The sequence below is a fragment of the Sporobolomyces koalae genome, assembly GCF_050403365.1.
Source record: "Sporobolomyces koalae JCM15063 DNA, S_koalae_JCM15063T_v1_ctg61, whole genome shotgun sequence".
Taxonomy (NCBI): domain Eukaryota; kingdom Fungi; phylum Basidiomycota; class Microbotryomycetes; order Sporidiobolales; family Sporidiobolaceae; genus Sporobolomyces; species Sporobolomyces koalae.
Window position 1 is genome coordinate 12,686 of NW_027481710.1, and position 21,657 is coordinate 34,342.

General features: G+C 55.3%; 8 protein-coding genes across 8 annotated transcripts; 5 read left to right on the top strand and 3 right to left on the bottom strand.

The window, feature by feature from the left end:
• Nucleotides 1-591: 591 nt before the first annotated feature.
• Nucleotides 592-1,328, bottom strand: JCM15063_006497 (ribosomal eL24 family protein; the record flags this gene model as incomplete). Its single annotated transcript, XM_076681242.1, has 3 exons — nt 592-952; nt 1,167-1,204; nt 1,278-1,328. The coding sequence occupies 3 exons, from the start codon at nt 1,326-1,328 to the stop codon at nt 592-594; spliced, it is 450 nt and encodes a 149-aa protein (XP_076531615.1).
• Nucleotides 1,329-3,510: 2,182 nt separating this feature from the next.
• On the top strand, nt 3,511-5,562 carry JCM15063_006498 (uncharacterized protein; the record flags this gene model as incomplete). Its single annotated transcript, XM_076681243.1, has 4 exons — nt 3,511-4,495; nt 4,560-4,707; nt 4,772-5,018; nt 5,086-5,562. The coding sequence occupies 4 exons, from the start codon at nt 3,511-3,513 to the stop codon at nt 5,560-5,562; spliced, it is 1,857 nt and encodes a 618-aa protein (XP_076531616.1).
• Nucleotides 5,563-6,155: 593 nt separating this feature from the next.
• JCM15063_006499 (uncharacterized protein) lies at nt 6,156-6,935 on the top strand (the record flags this gene model as incomplete). The annotated part of the gene is made up of 1 exon (XM_076681244.1): nt 6,156-6,935. The coding sequence occupies one exon, from the start codon at nt 6,156-6,158 to the stop codon at nt 6,933-6,935; it is 780 nt and encodes a 259-aa protein (XP_076531617.1).
• A 696-nt stretch (nt 6,936-7,631) lies between these two features.
• JCM15063_006500 (flavin-containing monooxygenase) lies at nt 7,632-9,882 on the top strand (the record flags this gene model as incomplete). Its single annotated transcript, XM_076681245.1, has 10 exons — nt 7,632-7,683; nt 7,755-7,874; nt 7,939-8,031; nt 8,105-8,109; nt 8,177-8,532; nt 8,590-9,136; nt 9,206-9,245; nt 9,315-9,346; nt 9,411-9,618; nt 9,698-9,882. The coding sequence occupies 10 exons, from the start codon at nt 7,632-7,634 to the stop codon at nt 9,880-9,882; spliced, it is 1,638 nt and encodes a 545-aa protein (XP_076531618.1).
• Nucleotides 9,883-10,000: 118 nt separating this feature from the next.
• On the bottom strand, nt 10,001-13,676 carry AVO1 (Avo1p; the record flags this gene model as incomplete). The annotated part of the gene is made up of 7 exons (XM_076681246.1): nt 10,001-10,274; nt 10,355-10,511; nt 10,614-10,826; nt 10,933-11,250; nt 11,322-13,037; nt 13,108-13,583; nt 13,654-13,676. 7 exons carry the CDS (start codon nt 13,674-13,676, stop codon nt 10,001-10,003), a joined length of 3,177 nt encoding a protein of 1,058 aa, XP_076531619.1.
• A 272-nt stretch (nt 13,677-13,948) lies between these two features.
• Nucleotides 13,949-15,137, top strand: JCM15063_006502 (uncharacterized protein; the record flags this gene model as incomplete). Its single annotated transcript, XM_076681247.1, has 3 exons — nt 13,949-14,513; nt 14,593-14,950; nt 15,041-15,137. 3 exons carry the CDS (start codon nt 13,949-13,951, stop codon nt 15,135-15,137), a joined length of 1,020 nt encoding a protein of 339 aa, XP_076531620.1.
• An 894-nt stretch (nt 15,138-16,031) lies between these two features.
• JCM15063_006503 (OPT family oligopeptide transporter) lies at nt 16,032-18,950 on the bottom strand (the record flags this gene model as incomplete). The annotated part of the gene is made up of 10 exons (XM_076681248.1): nt 16,032-16,153; nt 16,218-16,863; nt 16,927-17,030; nt 17,092-17,149; nt 17,214-17,310; nt 17,374-17,634; nt 17,700-18,165; nt 18,226-18,457; nt 18,523-18,645; nt 18,705-18,950. 10 exons carry the CDS (start codon nt 18,948-18,950, stop codon nt 16,032-16,034), a joined length of 2,355 nt encoding a protein of 784 aa, XP_076531621.1.
• A 2,017-nt stretch (nt 18,951-20,967) lies between these two features.
• On the top strand, nt 20,968-21,616 carry JCM15063_006504 (SEC61-beta family protein; the record flags this gene model as incomplete). The annotated part of the gene is made up of 3 exons (XM_076681249.1): nt 20,968-21,029; nt 21,178-21,309; nt 21,520-21,616. The coding sequence occupies 3 exons, from the start codon at nt 20,968-20,970 to the stop codon at nt 21,614-21,616; spliced, it is 291 nt and encodes a 96-aa protein (XP_076531622.1).
• Nucleotides 21,617-21,657: the final 41 nt, after the last annotated feature.

The following is a 21,657-nucleotide window of genomic DNA, read 5'->3' on the forward strand; positions in this document are numbered from 1 at the left end:
ATGAGAGGACATTGGGAAATCGCTGATTGGAAACGTAAGCTCAGCAGTCAGCCAAGACGAAACTCGGTTCGATTTCGAGTAAACGAAATTATACTCTGTCTCTGTGATGATTATAGCACTCGTGACCGTCCGGAACCACGGGAAGCAAAGTCGAGCTCGCATCGCGAAACAAGAGACTCGCCAAGAGTCGCAGTGGATGAATCTTCAGCACAGGGTTTTCTCCCATAATGACGAGGCTTGGCTGACAAGGGAACAGGCAAAGTATGAACGACGACCGAGCAGAGGGTCGTAGCGTCACAACAGCGGTTACAGCCATGACACTACTGACGCTTCAGAGTGTGACATGATCTAATCTCGGAGGATTTTCTCGTTTCTCTCGGAGGGATGGAAGACGCGAGAGGCCAGGAGAAAGAGGTTTCTGGGGTTTTTCGTTGCCCTTGCTTCCCAAAGTCCAACTCGGGTACAACATCGTCGTTCACTCGACACAAATCTCCACCACGGAAGAAAGAAACACGGTTTCAAATCGTCATCTTTTTGACAATTCTCATGGACATGTCTTTTTCTCAAAGAAGGGGGTGAAGGAATAAGCGTTTAGCGTCCTCCGGCAGCCTTGCCTCCCTTTTGACGGGGGACGTTGGCCTTGGGGATTCCGGATTGAGCCTTGGTAGCCTTGGCAGCCGACTTCTTCTCCTTCTTCTTGTCCTTGCCGGCGGTCAAAGCGGCGTCACGCTGAGCCTGACGAACCTCGGGCTTCTGGTTGCGCTTGGCGAGGATCGACGAGAGGTCGGCACCGACGATACCACGTTGAGCCTTGACGGTCTTGCGCGAACGCTTCTTGGCAACTTCCTCGGTGATACCCTTCTTGTTGACGCGACGGTAGACGGTGGTCCACGCGATCTTGCGGGGGTTCTTGCGCTGGAGGAAGAGCGACTCCTCCTTCGAGGTGACGAAACTGTACATTCGTCGACACACGTCGATTTACATCGGATGGCAATGCGCGCGAGTTGCAGAAGAATCGATGATGAGATCGAGTAGCGAGGATCAATCATCGTGCAGTCGAACATGACGCGGTCGGAAGGGAGGTCGAAGCGAGGGAGGGAAGAGAGAGAACACAACTCGGTCAGCATCAAGTCGCCAAGCGAGAGTCGAACAGAGGCTAGTCGAACCGGAAGATCTTCGAGTCGGATCGGACGTAGAGCTTTCCCTGTAGGAAGTGCAGGCTCGTCAGTCAGACTGCACGCACAGGCGAGAGGGGGAGAGCGAAACGGGCGACGTACCCTTCCAGGGTAGATCTTGTAACCCGAGAAGTTGCAGTATTCGACCTTCATTGTTGGCGGAAGTCTGTGGGTCCGGGCAAACGCGCGGGCGTAGAGAGAATCGAACCAGGCGAGAGAGGGAAAAAGGGCGGCACAACAGCGACGGCACAAAGCATCAGCGATCTTGTCCACTGCCATGCAATGAGTCTGCATCCTGCCAGCAAGAACCGAACTGCCATGCTGTTCCGTGTCGTCCGATCGCAGGTGCTGCAAGCCTCATGTCCCGTGGTTCTCGTTTTCCTCCCCGTGTGTCCCGCGTCGCTCTTAGGTATCAGTCGTGACCTCCGAAGAGGGTAGATGTAAATCTGGTTCAGTGCATCTGGCGTGTGCCCGGAGGCGGCCATCACCGAGAGCTGGGTTGCTGAGAGTGGTGTCTTCCTCTACCGCAAGAGCGACTGGGGTTCTCGAGGCGGGATCCGATTACTGGCCGTGCTGCCCTGCTTCCTCCTGTTGGACCATCCTCGAGACCTCGTGCGAGTGCTGGCAGGCGTTTGACTCACCTTGACGGGCGGTGGGACTACGAGGAGAAAAGCAGAACTTGAGCCGCGAAGTTTTTGCCTCGCCAGACGCTCTCCTTTGCCTCCTCTCTACTGCACGTCTACACCCACTGCGCTCGCTCTCCCTTCTCGCCCACGGCAGGTCTCAAGGGTCAGCCCAGAGTCCGACTCGCGCCGCCCAGCGACCGCCGCGCCTCGCCGCGCCGAACCGATCTCTCCACCTTGCTTCGACTGCATCTCAGCACCTGCCGACACCGTCACTCATCTAGCGTGCGCTGCTGCATTCGCCACTTTATCTGGCTATGATCCGATTCTCAAATGCTCTTGTCATGCTTGCTTACTTTGTCGCTGCTCGGCGCTCTCGACAATCGGAACTGCTGCAGCTCGCTCCGGGCTAGGGCTCGAGACGTACCCTCTTCGCTTCTGCTTCTTTCGCTCTCGCTCGCTCTGCCTGTCTCGTAGCTTTGATGCCATGTATGCGTTCAAATTTGTCGGACCTATCGCAAACACGTGCTCGTTGTGTCCTTGCTCGACCAAGGTTCAGAATCGATTCAATCGCTGTGCTTCGTGCTTTGCTCCAGGTGTCAAAATCCAAGACCGCTTCATCTCGCTCGAGACTTTAGCTGTGTGCGGAGCATAGATATCGCTCGGCAAGTTGGATCCCTAGGGCATATGCGCAGCCATTCTCGCGTTCCTCGCGCCGCCTTGGTCTTGTCGAAAGGTGTCGAGAGTCCCAAACGCCCTTGGGATCCCGACTGATCCTTCGGCAAGGGCGAGTACGTGTTCTAGATAAGTTGCAACATTGGTTCGCGTGCGCTCTTCCGATACAGCAACCTATCAATCATTTCTGAGGAGCGAGCTCGGATGGAATTGACCCGCGAGAGAATGTCTGAGCGAGATGGCGTGGATTCTCAGCGGCCAATTGCCTCGCAACAAAATCCATCTCTTCGAAATCAGCTCGAGAATCTTGTGTGATTCTGCCAAGACGAGATGGAGTTCGCAACCAGAAGAACGACGCACATGCGTTCGATCGAGGTCAACATCGTCGCCTGCGGGGATCAAACAAGGCGATTCATGTTTCTCAGACACTGTCGATGGGATGAGCCTCTCGCATAGCCCATTTGTGCCAGGTCGCCCGTGTCTCCATAATCCAGATGCGCGCAGGATCAACACGAATCGATTCAGGTCGCAAGTCGTGACAGCCCCTCTGCAGACAGGAATCCTGAAGCTGTGGCACGACTTCTTCGTGCTTCGCAGGAAAGACATCGTGCTGCACAAGTCGGGTGCGCGATATCCGAGGAAACGATACCGACGCGCGAGGCGGTGAAGGTCGATAGACGCGAAACTTCTGGTATAGCGTGCCCAAAGGCTGATTCAGCTGAGAGACCTTGGCATAGTTGCGGATTGCTCGTGCGATCAGGTTGGCGTTCCGCTTCAATCGAAGGGAAAGGAGAGAGAGAGAGAGGAAGCGCGATAATCGCCTGCGGACATTCAACGTGTTTCTCCTTCACCACGCCCGCCAACAAGACAGCTCTCGAAGCTTGCCATCTCACTAGTTCGCTCCGTGCTCGACTTCACGGACAGCATCTTTGTCCAGCTTATCTTGGACACCTTCCGACCCCGCAAATCCGTATTGTCGCGATTCCAACTTTTTCCCCCTCGGTCCGCGCAATACTTGACGACGAGGCCCGATCCCGATGAGCATCTCGAGTCTCAATCGCGACAAACTCGACCTGAAGCGCGAAACGGGATCGATGCGAGCCGAGTCTTCACGCGACTCGAACCTGTTGCCGTGTCCAGGCGTGCCTCTCCCCGCCAACTATGACCAATTGCCAGTGCTCAGTCGGAGTGATATCTCGGCAAGAATCTGTCGAGGCGAACTGTTGATCCTGCATACGCCCCTTGTCTATCGAATCCCGCACAATTGGCTCAAGCTCCACCCGGGAGGGGACCATGCCCTGCTACACTACGTCGGAAGGGACGCTGGTTGCGAAATCGAGGCGTACCACACGGGCAAGACGGTCAAGGAGAGGATGGGCCGCTGGGTCGTGGGCAAGGTCGAAGTCGACGATAGCGAGACGGGAGAAGGATGGCGAGACATGACTCCCCCGATTCAACTCGGCATGTGGCCCATCCCGGTCCCGCGAATCACGGTCTCGGAACCTCTCACGACGGACGATGAGCTGCTCGGTTCGAGTAGCGAGGAGGACGAGCACGTTTCTTCGATCAAAACCGCGACTGCGACTGCAACTCGACATCTCACGCCTGATCTCGTTGACCCCCCTCTGTCCCGAGAAGACTACGCCTCCCTTCCCTTGACTCCAGCCTACCAAGCACATTTGCGTCGATCTCACCGTCAACTGCACGAGCGGATCCATGCGCTCGGACTCGATACGACACCATCGTTCGTGTCGGGATACGCCCCTTCGCTCGCGATCTATGCGACTCTCCTCACCCTGTCCATCTACACGTATGCGCGCGCACAGACTGCCATTGATTACGTGCTCGCGGCCATCTGCCTCGGCGCGTTCTGGCACCAGATCACGTTCGTCGCGCACGATACGGGTCACAGTGAGCTCACGGGCAACTGGTGGGCTGACCGATTGTGGGGTGTCGCGATTGCCGATTTCATGGGAGGCTTGAGCATCGGGTGGTGGTGCGACAACCACAACGTGCATCACCGTAAGCGCAACTCTCGGCCCATCTTTCGCTTTCTCAGCAAACTGACGCGCTTGACTTCTTCCAGTCGTGACGAACTCTCCTGAACATGATCCCGACATTCAGCATTTGCCTTTCTTTGCCATCTCGAGCAAATTCTTTGCGTCGTTGCGCTCGACTTATTACAATCGCGTGATGGCATTGGACGGTTTCGCCCGTTTCGTCCTGCCGTACCAGTGAGTCTCGAACACATCCTCACAGGCAGTCCTTGGTTCTGACCCGCTGCGAAATGACATACAGACACCGCCTGTATTACATTGTCATGTGCTCCGCTCGGTTCAACCTGTTCGCGCTCTCCTACTCTTTCGTCCTCACGAACTGGCCAGCTCGAAGATCCCCGTTGTTCAAGCTGCGCCTCCTCGAGCTGGTCGGGATCTCCATGTTCTGGGTCTGGTTCACGCGAGTCTTGCTCGCCATCGACACGGTTCCACATCGATTCCTGTACGTTCTCGTATCCTTCGCGGTGACGAGCCCTCTACATGTTCAAGTGAGTCTCCTCGATCACCCAGTCTTCTGAGGCTCGGTTTTCTTGACATCATTTCTCCCGCGTTCAGATCGTCCTGTCGCACTTCTCGCAACCGATCTCGATCCTCGCGCCTGACGCTTCGGAATCGACGTTGCCGATTCCACTCTCGTCGGCCGAACTGCTCGAATCGCACCCACACCGCCAACTACGCACGACGATGGACATCTCGTGCCCGACCTACCTCGACTTTCTCCACGGCGGGCTCAACTTTCAAACTCCTCATCACCTCCTACCCCGAATCCCTCGGTTCCGTTTCCGTGCCGTTGCACTCGAGGTCGAGAAGTGGGTCAACGAGGAAAATCGACAAATCTCGATTGGTCCCGATGGGAGGAAGTACTGGAACGGGTTCAGGCTGGGCGAGAACGAAGGGTTGGTGTACAAGAAGATGAGTTTCGTTCAAGGCAACCGCAGCGTATTGGGGGTACTCAAGGACGTCGCGAACCAGGCCAAGCTGTTGTGTGAGGTGGCGGCGAAGGAGGCCAAAGGAGAGCTCAAGCACCACTAGCACATGCAATTGTTCAGTTTTCTCTCTCCTTGACGATAGTTGCGGCTCGGGGCGGCATGGGTTCGAACGAGTCGATACTCATGAGCATTAGCGAGCGCAAGGACAGAAATGCGTTTTGTCCACCGCGCATGCCCAGACTTTGTCATGACGATGCCGATTTGAGAGGGCGAGAGGAGCCGATGTTTTTAGGTTTCTTGTCGCTTCACTCTCGTGCACTTCCTGCCGTTACAAGCAAGAGCTCTTCGACACTCGACAGCGACGTGTGTACTGCTAGCGCGCGTGACAAGCTCGAGACCTCTCAACGGCACGCGACACTCACGGACCTCGTCGTCAATATCTACCTCCACATCTTGTGAACCATATCGCCATACCGCCGCAACCACGATGCCGTACTCCTTTCGACGCATGTCACGGTTGTTTCGTCGCAAATCAGCTCCCACCGGTTCGAAGCTGGGAGGCGAGAGTCCAGCGGGCGGATCCGGGGGCAGGACATGTACACAAGCTTTGAGCGACTCGCTTCCGCCGAGTAAGTGGACTTCGATATTCGCTACACTAATCGATACAGACGTTCGACAGTACTCACGACGTCGCGAATGACAGGTCCTCCCAACTTCCCTGGTTACGATTCGTTCGCCTGCGGACCTAGCGACCCTCGACCACCTGTGCGCTTGGACTCGCCTGCTTCTCCTCCAGAGTCTTTGTCTATGGTTGTCGAGAACGATCCCGACCTGTCCTTGCACGTTCAACCTGTTCCTGCGGCAGATTCGCTTCCTCCTATGGGCCGAACTGCTTTCCACAATTCGAGTACTCCTCAGCAGGCGAAAACTGCTGCCGACAACATGGAGTCACTGAGTCTGCATCCGCTCGAGACCTCGTCACGACCGTCTAGTCGCGCTCAAAATTCACCTCGTTACCTTACGTTCTCGCCCGCTGTCGAACCCGCGGAACCGAGCGCTTCCGATTCTGGAGCGAAAGAGCCCGTCTCGGCATTCAGCGACTGGGGAACGTCTGCAAACTCGACCTCGACGCCAGACGACGCTCGCTTGACCAACAGCTCTCGCGAGGAGAGATCGCGGGTCAATGCCTCGACCTCCGCGCCTAATTCGCGACCTTCTGGGAGTGGAGGTAGCTCGAGTGGTCGAGGCACGATGTCGATGATCGAATTTGGAAGGGTTCGTCCTCGTCGTCATGGAAGCGTCTCCGATGTCGAACGGGCATTGCACACTCAAATCACAAAGGCGAACGTCGAATACCTCGTAGCCGAGCACGGATACTCGGACAAGCTTGCCAAGTTCATCGTCGAGACGCTCGAAACGATCACGGGAGATCCCGCCAAAGAAAAGAACACACGTGGCCGTGCGAGATCAGTCTAGGTCTTGACAGTCATTGAGAACATCGCTTGCAAAACTTGAGCTCGACCGAGCCGGAACCGGGAGATGTTGACGTGTGATGTTGTGGCAGTGTAGCAATTACATGAGAATTGATTGGTGCGAAAGCTTTCGATTCACCCGCAGCTGCAGTAGCCTGCGGACGATGTAGCAAAGGATCCAAGCGCGAAATGGGGTTAGGTTCTTTGCTGGCTCTCTCGTGCAACGACGCGGCAGGGTCACACGCAGGCATCAAGGGTCGAGTCTCCTGATAGCGTGGCCATACAGATCAAGAACAAGCTCTTTAGAGAACACCGCAAAAACAGGCCGCCGCCGCGGGGAAAACTCCACAGTTCGATGAGTTGCACAGATAGCATTTTCCGGCGGTCTCTCCTCCACGCAGCTACCGTCGGCAAAAAGGGAAGACAACGGGTGTCCGGCCGAGGCGGAAGAGAGAAAGAGAAACGAAATCGGTGTCCCGCACCGAAAATATGGCGCCAGCCGCAGTCGACCAAAAGTGATTTTCTTGAACCGGAGATTTCGACCCTTCCCGGTATCACCGCGCACGCCTTCCGACTCTGCCGACCCTGGACCGTTCGAATCGGATCTCTGTTGTTCCTCTTTCACCCTACTCCGACCGGGATCGGCGCCGGCTTCAGAAATTCGTTTGGTTTCCTCCCCCACACTAGAGCAACTTCAACCATGCCGCAACAGCAACGCAAGCTCAAAGTTGCTATCATTGGAGGTGGCATCTGTAAGCACGCCTTGTCTGCTGCATTCTTTGACTCGATACGAAGGGCTGATTTCGTATTTTGGAACCGCCAGCTTCGATCGCACAAGCGGTCCGACTGCAAGAGGAGCTCGGCAAGAACGTCGAGTATACGATTTACGAACGCGACGCTGGCCTCGGTGGAGTGTGGCTCAAAAGCTTGTGGAAAGGATGTGGTACGCTCCATCGGTCGCGACCTTTGGAGACAAAAACCACTGCTCATAGTGCTCAAATTCGCAGCCGTCGACATCCCAATTCATCTGTACTGTCTCTATTCGGAGCTGAACCCATGGTTCTCTTCAAAGTGGGCAGGTCGTGACGAGGTGTTGCAGTGTGAGTTCTAAATTTGCCCCTGTTCGGAAAGGAACACCGCATTAACTACATTCTTCACTTTGACCTTGTACAGACTGGGTAAGCCACGCATACTCTCGGTGGTGACGCAGTCCTATTAGCTGACGAACCGGCCGCTTCTGTCCAGAACGGCATTGTCGACAAGCGGCGGATCCGTCAACATTTCCAATTCGACACGGCCTACGTCGAATCTGAGTGGGATTCAATCGCACAGCAGCACATCATCACTTTCGAGCGCAAGAACGGCGAGCGCTTCAATGTGAACGCCGACGTACTGATCTCGGCGACTGGAGCGCTCAACAAACCCATCATTCCCAGTGTACCTGGCCGAGAGACGTTCAAGGGCGAACAATGGCACTCTTCAACCTGGCGAGAGGACTTGCAGTTCGAGGGCAAAAAGATCGCTGTCATCGGAAACGGTTCGAGCGGCATCCAGTGTATTCCGCATCTTGCGGCTCTGCCTGGAGTCCAGCTCACACAATTGTAAGCGCATTCACAGGTTCATTTTTTCCTCGAGCTCACGCGCTCTTGATTCCACAGTATCCGCTCGCCCGGCTACTTCAGACAGAAAGAAAACTTCAACTACTCTCGTTTCCAAAAATTTGTATTCCGGTGGGTTCCAGGTGCGCTGAGAACGTACAGGTGGTGGTTATTCTACGAATACGACCGTGCGATCCTCTCGCGAGGACTCGGAAGGTTCGCTTCGAACCTCCGTCAGCAGATGACGAACAATGTCATCAAGTACATGAAGTCGAAGGCGCCTGAGAAGTACTGGCCCGCGATCATCCCCGACTATCCGATGCACTGCAAGCGAGTGGCGTACAATCAGGGCTGGCTCGAAGCGCTCAACTTGGCCAACGTTCACCTCACTTCGAGCGCGATCGTCTCGCTCGACGAGTCGGGCCTCTCGACCGCCGATGGCAAGCACTACGATTTCGACTACATCTGCTGGGCCACCGGGTTCGAGGTTTCAGAGACTGGAGTCGGACTCAACCACGGCGTCAAAGGCTTGCACGGACAGGAATTGAGCCAACTGTGGAAAGCCAAAGACGGAGGCTACGGTTACCTAGGAGTCGCACCTCCTCAGGTCGGCCTACTCTTCTCCCTCAGAAGAAGAGTGAGTACCCAGGTTGCTGATCTTGACAACTCGACACAGGTGCCCAACTACTTTATCGTGCTCGGACCCAACTCGATCGGTACGGACATGCTCCTCGCTGCCTCACATTGCATCCGGTTCTGGCTGACGAGTCTTTATTGTCATGAAGCCATGTCGTGGGGATATACGCTCGGACACAACGTAAGCAATTCTAGAACTCGACAGCATGAGCGGGCGCAAGCTGACGAAGCGCTTACGCGACCAGACGGAGTTCATCGCTCGCATTCTCAAGGGTATGGTCGACCACAACCTGTCGTCAATCGTCGTCAAAGACACTGCCATGGAACAGTACAACGAGTACCTCAACGAGCGTCTGCAACAAACCGCTCTAGCGCTCCCCGAGTGCGGACCTCGCAGTTGGTACAAGGATCCGAACACGGGCAAACTCGTCGCGCCAGCACCATGGTCTGCCAGTGAGCCTCCTCGCCGTTAATACCTCGCCTCGAAACTCTTCAAGAGGCTGACTGGATCGCTTTGTTGTTCTTCTGACAGCCGAGCTCTGGACTCGTACTCGCAAGATTAAATGGGAAGATTGGGCAGCTCGACGACGCGAGGGAGACAAAGTTGTCACGGTCGACGTCAAATCGTCCCGAACTTGGACACCTTGGGGACTCGTGGGCGATTGGGTCGCAGCTCAAATCCAATCTCGTCTCATCCGACTCATGACTGCCGAGTGAAGCAAACTTTGTCGTCTCATCCTGTTGTAGCTAGATCTTGTCTTTGGGGGTTAGAGTCTGTATCGCATATTCGACTATTTGGGGTGAATGAGAAAAACAATAGAATCGAATTAGGTTTTCAGGGTCTTGAAACGCCTCTCCGGTTCGCAAGCACTCTTTGTTCAGCCCTCCAACTCTCAGCCACGATCCTAACCGCTTCGACAATCTCGGACGCAACGGTCGGGTTGTCCGCTTCGAAATCGTAACGTTTGTCGACCCGGTTTTTCGTGTGGACGACAATCTTGAACGTCGATGCCGATCTGCGAGACACTTTGCACGATTGTACGAGCGAGATGTGAAACGACGAAGTTCGACCTGTAGAATCTCTACCATCGGTAGGCATGAAATGTAAGCTGCAAAAAAAAGAAAACAGGTGGTCAGGGCAATCCGGATCCGAGAGCAATGTATGTAGAGAAATGGAACTGTTTCTTACTAGTCTCCATCGATAGCGATCAGTCTGGGATGTCGACCACCGAGTGACATGGGTAGCTTGCGTTGAACCCGATACAATTGATACGTCGAGGTCATCTGTGAAGTCGATTGGTATCTCGGAGTTGCAGGTTCCTCCGCTTGTTGTTCAAAAATCGAAGCTGATGGAGAGAGACAAGATCACCATATCGATAAGAAGATCAAGTTGGTCGTCAGCGCTGACGGGCAAAAATTCCAAGTGAAGGAGAGAGAGTCAGTTTTACCAGAAGGGTCAATGTTTTTAGGGGGGTTTCTCCTCTGTCTCAACAAGTTGCCAACTGTTCCAATCTGATTCCTCGCGACCAAATGCAACTCGTGTTGATCTCCGAGACTCTCGACCGTGCGATCGATGGGTACGACGATATCTCCATCACTCAGGCGTACGATCAGGGCCCAGTCACTCGAGCTCCCGAGACTGCACTTGTTGCAGATGAGCTCTAAGGGTACGTGAAAAAAGGTTCGCAACCGAGACCGAAAACTTAAAATCAGCAACACTTCCCTTTGTACCAGTGGGACCTTTTAGAAAGAGAGAGAGAAACATACCGAGGACATCAGCGAGGTACATATCGCTTGGAACTTCGACTTGGGTGGACCGATTCGACGCAACGCTCGTAGGTGGCAATTGAATCGAGAGCGACACTGGGATCGCAAGGGCTGACGAAGCGCCGAGAGCGTCGGGTTTGCTCTGAGGTCGGAACGAATCTCCAGGTGCTCTCACCGTAGCTGAGTTTGTATGGGTCGCTGCTTGAGGAGCGAGAGTTGCTGCGACCGGGACAGGACCCGATGCGACCCGTTTCGGTCCTGAAAGAATGCGCGAAGGTCGTCGAGTGATGGTTGCCTGTTTCGACACGTTGTCTTGGACTAGACATGTTCAGGCGACATGAATCAGAATCCAAAACAGACTACAGAAAAGGTCAGTGAATAGAACTCACCTTGTTGATCGGTCGCTCTGACAATCGCAAATTCAGTGAACGAGAACGCTGAAATGGTTCTCAATCGATCGATTGCCGGAAAGTCTTCATCGACTTCTCCATCGTCCTCGACGATCCGCAAATTCCACTTGGTCGTTTCGACTCCCGACTCGGCCTGTTCTTCATCGACCTCTAATTTCGGTTCTCGTTCTCCCTTTTCTTGTTCGTCCCAGTAGGTCCACAATCCGACTCCAATCACTTCCTCGACCGTCACGTCGCGTTTGACTCGTACCTGAGCAGGTTTGGTAGGTCCAGGTTTCGTCGAGTGGGGAAAGTACAGCGTGAGGGCGACTTGTTCGGTTTTCGAACTCGAGCGGGAAATGCATGCGGCATACAAGGTCGAGAACGGGTTCGATTGCGACAAGGACGAGGAAGAGGGAGAAGTCAAGAGTGCCGTCAATGCCGATTTTGAAGGGTTGCGATTCGGCGCTGAAAGTGTTGTCGCGGAATGTAGTTGGACGTAGGACGATCGTTTTGGGAAGGACAAGACGGGTGATGACGGTTCGTCCCTGCGCCGGGGCGAGCGAGAGCCTGGAGAAGGAGGCACGAGTTTGTCGAATTCTGTTCCGGCAGTGAGAGGCGCAGGTCCGGACACCTTGCGGGTACGCGAGGGAGTCAAAGGGGGTCGTTTTACAGACGCGATCTGTTCCGTTGGGTCGATCGGAGATACTGCCGAATTGAGAACCTCGCGTTCTGCTGTATTCGTCTGCGCAGGCTTCGGGGGCGCGATCGTGCCTTGGCTTGGAGTCGCAGGCGCAGGCATAGGCACAGTGTTTGGAACGAACAAGGCTCCTCCGACCCCGGGCTTGATATTGACCCTTCTCCTCTCCCTGATCTTGATTCCAGGAGGCAACTGAAACACCGGTACATTCGGTGGTGGCGGAGCAGGTGCCTGGATTACCGGTGCGAGCTCGGGTGCATTCGAAGCGAGCGAGAGATCAGAATCGGTTCGAATTCGACTTGCGCCGCCAGCGAGTGTTCGTTTGCGCCTTTCGACTTCGCTCTGATCTGAAGAATCTTCTCCCGAAATTCGACTCCCGCGTGCGAGCTCGGTAGACCGTTCGAGCCTCGACGTGCCAAACAGGCTGATTCCGGAAGAAGCCATCGAGAGTGGACCTGCGACGGTGCGACTGTCCTGTCGCTGCAGTGGACCATCGGGGAAATCCGACGATGCAAGAGTCTGCGGAACTGGGTCCGGATCGACCAAAGACGAAGACGCTTCAGTGCCTCGAGGTCGATCGTCTGTTGACGGTGAAGGCGAGGTCGAATTGGGTTCGGGCAGAGACAACGGCGAGGCAGGAGTTGAAGCTCCGAGCTGAAACGCGGAAGAACTGTCGGTGACTTGCGAATTCGGTTGCGAAGGGTATTCATCTGCTAGAGAGACTGCGGGGGAATCGATTGCAGGCATGTGAGGCGAAGTCGGATCCTGAGACTGCTGGTAATCTGGATACGAGTGATATTCGTTGGCCGAAGTGGAGAACCGCGGTCGCCGAATCGCAGTCAGCGTTGCGTTAGGATCTTGAGGAAGGGTTCGGGCATCTAACGCGCCGATGATGGGCGGCAGATGCGTATCTGAAGCGGGATGATGCCGATAGTTGGCATGAGGTGAATCTCGCGGGGTCCGCACAGGAGAGTGCACGACGACTGGCGGAGGGACGAGGTTGGGCGCCAGGCAACCTTCGACCGTCGCAGATTTTCGACTGTCAAGAGGGACGGTCTCTCGGTCATTGGAAGAACACGCGGACACAGGAGGGAGATAGCAGAACTTGCGGGTCGAGGTCGGCACCTCCCGGCTCGAGCAGCTTGCCTTTGCCCTTCCAGCTGCGTTTGATTCCATCAACTCGCATCCCTGCGCCTCCGGCAATGCTGCCCTTGCCCACGATCGTCTGTGTATATCCGAGGTGGCCTGGGCCGGCACGGCGGGTGCGATTGCCCGACGAGGTGGCATCTCCGCTGTCGCTCCTGCGGCCGTGATGACTCGACCTCGACGAGTCCCTCGCGAGAGTGAGGGCCAAAGGGGGGCTGGTGCGTCCAGATGCGAGTTCAGGCCATTGCTGTTGGTCGGCCAGGCCCGATTGCACGAGGTAGGCTGATCGAACACGATCCGAGTCGTTCGCGAAGCTGACCGGATTGTACGGGCCCTGTCCTGCTCTCGACGAGTCGGGTGCGTGGTTCGGGAGGACTTGGCGGATGTAGGAGAGCTGGAACGCTCGCAGCAGGAAGCTGTCACGCGTCAAGATGAATTCAGTGTCGCCTGCGCGGGCTGAAGTTGACAGAGGTATGTGTCACTCACTCGGTGTCGGTCAGGAGAGACATGCGGTCGTGAGCGAGTCGTGACTAGCCCCGCCCGAGTGGAGCACCCGATCCGCCAACACACGAACGAAAGCGATTCTGTGTACTGCAGCAGAGCGGCAGCACCCTGTCGCGCGTAGTGACCGGTTCGAGACAACCGAGCTCGTCGGAAAGCCCGAGCGAGTTGAAGAGTTGCTAGTGAAGTGAAATGTCAACGCAAACGGCGCGACAAGATCAATTTGCTCTCCGACTCGCACCCGCACTCGATGCGTGCACTGTGGCAGGTGTAGGACCCGATGTCACACCATGCCCAGTACGCGCCGTTTCAATCATCTCGACTCGCTTCATCGCCGTCAACTCGGCCGACTGCTGGCTCTGTCGCTCCAAGCTCCGACTTGCCCTCGTCCCCGACGACGGCATCGTTCTACACTCGAACACCTGCTCGAGAAGCGTCGTCCATCTCGCGTACGACCACGAGACCGAGGTTGTACAAATCGCACTCTTCGTCGAGGACGTCGACCGCCCGCGAACAGCTGCACCGTTCCTCCTCGCCTTCGACCACCTCGACCACGACCAACCCGTTCAGAGCGATCCACGAAGCTGCGAGACTCGAACGTTTGAAACAGGCGAGACCTCGGCGAGACCTCGTCCCGACTTTGACCTCGGCTGTGATCCCAGACGAACCCGGCGGGTGGACACCGGATGGAGAATGGGAAGAGTTTGACGAACTCGAGAAGGAGCGACTCGAACTCGAGATGCTTGACGAGAAGAAACGGTGGAAATCGAACTTGCGGCTCAAACAGGAACAGGCAGAAGACGCCATGCTCGATCCAGAGGACGAATTTGACCTTGACGAGGAAGGTACGTGCCCCCGGAACCCCTCTTTCCTTGACGTGTCAAACCTCCGCCTAACTTTCGGAAAACTGGCTCACAAAATCAGAACCTCCACCCGACGTCTTGTCCGAGTACGAACCTCCGCTGCCTTCTCCGCTCGATCCGACCACTGTAACCACGCTCCCTTCACTCGCGAGCTCGATCTCATCCTCCCCTTTGCTCGCCCCTTCCTCCCTCCTCCTCGAGAGTGACGTTTCAATGTCGCAACACGTCCTTCCCGACCCTGTTCGAACCCGCAATTCAATCCTCGCTTTCGAAGCCGCTCTCATCGCAACCCCTTGTCCTGCATGTACCGCTCGAGATACGATCAGAGGTGATGAAACAGGAGCGAGATGTACAACTTGTGGTTGGGGTATTCAAGCCGAAACTCTAGGACCCCTCGAACTCGCTTTCGCTCAACACGGGTAAACGTCTTTTCTCATTGACTCAGTTTTGAACCTTCTCTTTACATCTCGGAGGTTACTGATTTATGGGGCTCTTTCGTGTCTTGACAGAGACGCTGAATCTGGACATGTCCCCGTGTTCAGTTACACGCCATTCACCGATACGCTCGTACTGTGTCAAGCGTGCGAAGAACAATTCGCAGCCTGATTTCCTCTATGTATCAAACTCTGTCAAAACCAAAAAAGGGGACCTCTCTCCCAGCGAAAGCAAATTCTGACTTTTTTTTCTTTTAGCCCTTGTTATTCTGTTGTTGTAATGTCAATGATGAATACTTCGTATGTATCGTCTCTGATTATTGCTAGCTATTGGGACCGCTCGACAAAGCACATCGCGCCTGGTTCTCGAGCAATTTTGATGTATTGATGAGTTGCCGTGGCAAAGAAGTTGTATATATTCTAACCAATGCTCGGTGGCATGCATCTAAAGGTGTTTTGGCCGAGCGGTCTAAGGCGCTAGCTTAAGGTGAATCCTCGCAAGAGATGTAATCCGCTAGTCCGAAAGGGCGTGAGTTCGAATCTCACAGACATCAAACATTTTTTTGTTTTGGCCCTCGACCCTGTCCAGACAGGTTTCATGGGCATACCTCGTCGGCTATTATAAGGAACGCGCCTCTTTTTTTCGCTCCAAGCTCGCGATTGAAGCGCCTATAGCAACCCTTCATCGAGGAGCAGGGTTTTTTTTTTCTTTTTTTTTTCTAGTTTTCTCCGGCGCGATCTGAAGAGATACTGGATAGTCGGTCAACGATCGCGCCTGATTGTCAACTCCCTACGATTTCCCAAAAGCCGTCGGAATGCAGACAGGTCAAACTCCCGTAGTTCCAAAGTTTCCAATGACCAAAATAAAACAGGACAGCGGATATGAACGAATGACTAGTGTTGGCGACAAGAGTAAAGGCGACAAAGACTAGTGTTGGCGACAAGAGTAAAGGCGACAAAGACTAGTTCGACCTCGATGATGACAGGGTACAGACACAAAAAGCACAAAAACGGCAAAAGAAGGTGGGAAGTCAAAAAGCGAGCTCGGACTGTTTGGCGCTCTTTTCTAGGTGAGGCGCATGCAATAGTCGTAGTTCTTTTTCGGTCCAGGGTTCAACGCCCAGTACGGCATCGAGACTTCGTTTCCTCCGGCGCCGAAGAGCGCGAACGAAGCGATGAAGGACATGACTAGACGTGCGCAAAGGGGGTTAGTGATATTCAAGTATGGAGCTTTCTTGAAGCGGTTACTCACATTGTGTGCCTCCGTCAAGTCCTGCCGACATGAGGTAGTTGTACTTGCGGAACCACGAAGAGCAGTATCTCCGGAGGTAGAACTGCGAGAAGATGGCGACGAGCATGGTCGTGAAGACGGACGAGTTGATTCCGACCGAAAGGTATCCGAGGCACCAGCACGTGATCGGCGAGACGAACTTGTCGAAACCCCATTTGGGGAAGAAGCGGTGGGCAAAGTAGAACGGCAGAGGAATGGCGAGACCGATAATGATGGCGATCGGGATGATGAAGTAGGTCGATCCGGGTCCGTACATGTGCTTGGCGAGCGCTCCCCACGCGACAGCCTGCGAATTGAACGACTGCACTTGTTGTCCTGACCAAATGTTCGTACCTTGCACCGAGAGAAGGATCTCGCGCTGGTTGTTGATGACCGACTTCATGATGATGAGCTGGAGGATAGCACCGACGACGGTTCCGATGCACTGGACACCGAACGTGGCACGAGGCGGGAGCTTCGTGTATTGACCGAGCTTGAGGTCACGAGCGAGACCGAGGGCCTGAGCGCACGAGTTGTAGCCGTATAGGGTGAAGTACAAGTTGGCTTGCGAGTTTCCGGGCACGAGCGCAGCTCCGAGCATCTGAGCGAGTTGCTGAACGTCGGTTTTCTGAGAGCGCGCAGGGAGGGTCAGCTTCGGTTCCTGTTGTACGGCGAAGTTTGTGCTACTCACAAATCCAGTGACGGCGTAGATGACGCAAACGAAGGGGAACATGAAGAGCGAGAGGATCAAGGCGACGATCAAAGCCCACCAGGGGAGTTGCGATCCACCGGTGTCTGCAGGGTCGAGCCCTGATCAGCGATAAGCTCTTAAGCAAAAAAAGTTTGCCGAGCTTACAGCAAGTAGCCATTGCGCAAGCAAACGATGCGACCATGACAGCTCCGTAGAGCCACATCTGCCCGTAGAAAGCCCGTTAGTCTCGCGTGAACCGCAGACAGACCCGAAGATGCGGCACTCACGGGCACTTCCTTGTAGTTTCGCATCAGCTGGTAGTGAGGGTCAGGCTGAGTGCGGTTGCGGTATGACTTGAAAGCTTGAACGATCGGGCGCCAATACCTGACAAGGAGGAGGGCCAACATCAGCGAGTGGCGACACACAGTCATCTGCGCTTCAACTCACCAGATACCGACATGCGTGAGAGTGGCACCGATGGCGAGGTTGCAACCGAGATAGTAGATAGCGTTACTCGCGGCGTAGGAAGGCAGGCCTTGCTCGGCAAGAGCGGTCTCGTTCAGCGACCAGTCGGCATTGAGGATAGTGTTTTGGTCGTATTGGGAACCGTTGGCATAGAATAGATCTTGCGACAGGAAGGGGAACTGAGCGGCGTTCCATGCATTCGTAGCGTACATGCCGCAGAAGATGATGATGCAGAGAGCAACTCTGTTGAGGACCATGAACTGTCAGATCTGCGCGATGCAAGAAAACCTCGATGCAGAGAAACTGACCCAATATATTGCGAGACCTGAGTGGTGAATGGCGTGAAGAGAGCGCCGAGCGATCCTCCTCCCGAGCCAACGTACGCCCAATCGAGGCAGATTGAGAACATGCCGAGACCCTCGTTACCGTTCGATCCACCAAAGATGCGGGTGAACCACGCCGAGTTGCGACGAGCGAGGCAGAAGATCGAGATACCGGTGAGCGTCGGTGCGACGAACTCGGGAATCCACTCCCAGCAAAAGATGGCGATGAAGACGATCCAGAAGAATCGGAGACGCTTCTTCTGCGCACCCTCGTCCTTGTCACGGTGAAGAGCATCGAACAGGTTGACAGTCGGAACCAGGTTGGGGTAGACGATGTAGGTCGGGAACACCGTGAACGAGCGAGTGAGTCCGGCAAGACCGTATCCGAACAGCTGCGAACCGAGCAGGGTGAAGATGGCAACTCCGTAGTTGGGCGTGATACCGTAGTAAACTGTGTAGAGGGACAGACCGTCAGTAAAGGTTCGCAAGAAAGGCTCACGTCCAAGCTCACGTTCGTTGGCGGCAAAGACCGAAATCGCTTCGGCCGAGTGAGCCGAAGTCGAAGACATGACGAGAATCGCGACGTGCTCCTTGAGGGTGAAGTCACAAGGGTTGAGGAACTTCCAAACGCGACCGCGGTGGGCAGCAGGCATGACTTTGGCCCATGCTTTGCCGAGGATAAAGGCGATGATCTGGAGGAAGAGCTGCGATACGTAGACGGTCTGAGGACGGAAGTAGAAGATCTGTCGACGAGGAATGGCTGTCAGAGACGAGTAGCGGAAACGAGATCGTGGTAGGCCGAGCTTACTTGACCGAGAACAGCGGCGAAGCACGTCAAGCCGATACCGAGAAAGTACATGCGGAAGGTGTGCACGATCATGTTGGGGTCATCTTCGAGCGACATACAACGAGTCGAGATATCCTCGGCAGTCTGGGGGAGGCGCAAGATCAGCTCATGTGCTCTGTAGCGGATGATTCGGTCGCACTGACCTCAATAGGACGCTCTTTGCCGTTGGCCATGATGTCCTTGGCCGCGACATGGAGATAGTCGGCCTTGTGGACACCATCAGCGGCAACCTCTTGCGGCTCGTAGGCGAGAGCCGATTCCTTCTCTTCGTAGGGAGTTTTGGCGAGGTCGTCGGAGTCGAGCGAAGGCGGCTTCTCGTTATTTAGAGAGGGCGCCATGGCGCCACTGATCGAGTCCTGTCGCTTGAACGGGTTGCGCACGCCGACCATTGTTGGGAAGCTTTCCGGGATAACGCGCTCGGACGTATGTCGTCGAGTGTGCGGAGGTAGGAGCTGATCGAGCTAAGGCGTGGGCTTGTGAAAGGAAAGCAGAAGAGTGGTGGCAAGAAAGGAAGCAGCAAAGCACGAGCCGGACCCAAAAATGCGGCACTGGGAGTCGAGGATTCGCTTGGCTGTCCAGTGTTTGCTGCAGCGGCGATAGGCGAGAGAGGGGAAAATCGCTTTGCACCACGCGGTTCAAAGATAGGACAACGAAATTCCTGGGGTGATTTGCGATTGCCAGGCAGTTGCGAAGGCTCGATCCGAGCGGCCAAATGCTCCCGGGCACAGAACCAAGCAAATTGAGACCGATCCGGCGGCGACGAGGGCATGTACACCGCGAGGTCTCTCAGCGCACACAAGCAATCGAGCGAGGCAGCCGAAGAACCGGATGTCTGGTCGCAAGGGTCAGTCCGGGCGGCGGATCCTGTGACCAGAATGTGTAGGCATTCGCCACCCAGTAGTAGGTCTGCTCAATAGTGGGCCAAGATATGGCCAATCCTCACGTCCCGGCCTCTAGAGTGAGCAGGCGGATGCAGTCTCCAAGGCGAGCAGAAAGCGGTACCAGCGCCGGAGCGAGCTTGGGTCAGCTGAGAGGGCGTTATCTTGCGATGCCTTTGAAGTCCGCTGGTTCCCCTCTAGGCTATCGAGGCGTGTGGCCAGTGGCAGCGTGACCGCGAGTGATCCTTGTAGCCAAGAAAAATGGTGGGAGCCTTCTCAAAAGAACAGCGAGTTTCGAGTCCATCCCGCGAGGACAATTGCAATACTTGCGTTGCCCTGGAATGCAAGTGATCAGGGCGAGTGAGAGTTTGGCACATGCTGGACGAGATCGAACTTACCGCCGCGCGGTGCAGCGATGCTTGAGCAAGCCAATTGCCAGCTTCCTCCGCTCATTTGACCGGTATCAGCTGGCTCACCCATGTCCTGTGACCATTGCTAGTGCCGTCTCCGCATGCTCGACGCAGAACTCGGGCCTGCAAACCAGCGTTGGGTCACGTGTTGGCGTCGAGCGTCACTGGGTCAGGCCCAGCATTGGACTAGCAGACTGTAATTGCGGCGAATGTAATGAAGTATATAGACAGGCGGAATCTGGCGAAAGTCAATTCTGCAAGCGAGGACCACGCGGCGCAGAGGGCGGAAGGATTCGACAGCGGATTGACAACGGAGTCGGCGAGACCGGATGTCGGCCAGTTGAGCTGGAGGCGTGCTGAGCAGTACTCAGTGCAGCTCCAGAAGCGTAGAGTTGAGGACTAAAGACAGAAAACTCGACGTTGACACTCGCTGCCGGGTCGTTCGCAGCGCGGTGTTTCTTGCGAATTGCTGACTCGAGCACGCCTATTTTTGGTCGCCGCCGGGCTCTGGTTAGCAAAAGCGTACACCTTGTGCGTTACGGTACTGCAGATCTGTGTCAAAGACGGAGGCAGGACCTCAGAGCCAGGGTTCGCTCGAATGAGAGAAGGGCGCGGAACTTGCGCTTGAACGACTCCTGGCAACAGTCGCTAGTCAAGGCTCAGACCTACACACTGTCGCGCCGGTCCCCCAGGTCTACACACCTTTCTGGCAACATGTCGGACGAGCTGGCTCAATTGCATGCGTGACGACGATCACGCGGTCTGCGAGAGAACCTGCCATCTTCTACGGCATTCTACTGCCGCCAGGTTCCCAGCGCTTTCATCGCCCTGCGGCTCACGCCATGATGTCCTCACAAGCCGTTCTTCATAGCGATTATAGAGTCGTATTGACGCTTGCATGTATAGACACGTGCTCGGGGACGCTGCACGGTTTGCGAGCGCATGTGGAGAGACGAGCGATGCAGGCAGCAGACCAGCAGGTACTCTGTCGCTAGTCACAGGCACCATGCAGTCGAAAAGAGATGACAGGCCAGCAGAAGACTCAGGCGATGCGCCACGCGCGCGCGATATCTGCGATCACTAAGTTATCACCGACACAATCACAGTCGCGCACACAGATGGCAGAATCACAGGACGGAGCAGTCGCACGTACTTCTGGAAGTGCTGGTACGCAGCTGCGGTACGTTCCGGCGTTCTGCTGCTAAACTTACCCCTCATCTCGCTTGACACGACATCGCATCTTCCGACGACTCGGCTATACGCCCGGCCGTACTGAACAAGCGTGTCACCTGTTCTCAAGTGCTGACGTGATCATCTCATATCGACAGGCGGAGAGCGGCAGCACTTGCTGCTGACAAGAAGGACGATTCGCCCAACTCGCCGCGAGCCGCCGGAGCTGGTGGAAGCACGAATACCATGATGAGACTGTACACGCAAGACGATAATCCTGGACTCAAGGTGTACGTTTGTCATCTCGCAAATCTTCTACCCAGATGGACTTGGAGGGAGTCGATCGAGTCGACGAGGAAGACCAAGCACTAGGTCCAGGGCCATGCAGGGCGGCAAGAAGTCTTGGAGTGTATACTCGAGTACAATAACAGAGCTGACCTGCGACGCTTCTTGCACATACCTCGCATTGTTTCCTCTCCCACTTTTTGCCGCCACAACAGTGACCCCGTGATCGTCCTCTCGCTCGCCGTCGTCTTTGTCTTCTCTGTCGTCTCCCTGCACCTGATCTCGAAGTTCATGCGATACCTGAGCAAGTAAGCGCGCCGACGCGTCCCTCCCCGATACCTTCTTTCGTCTTT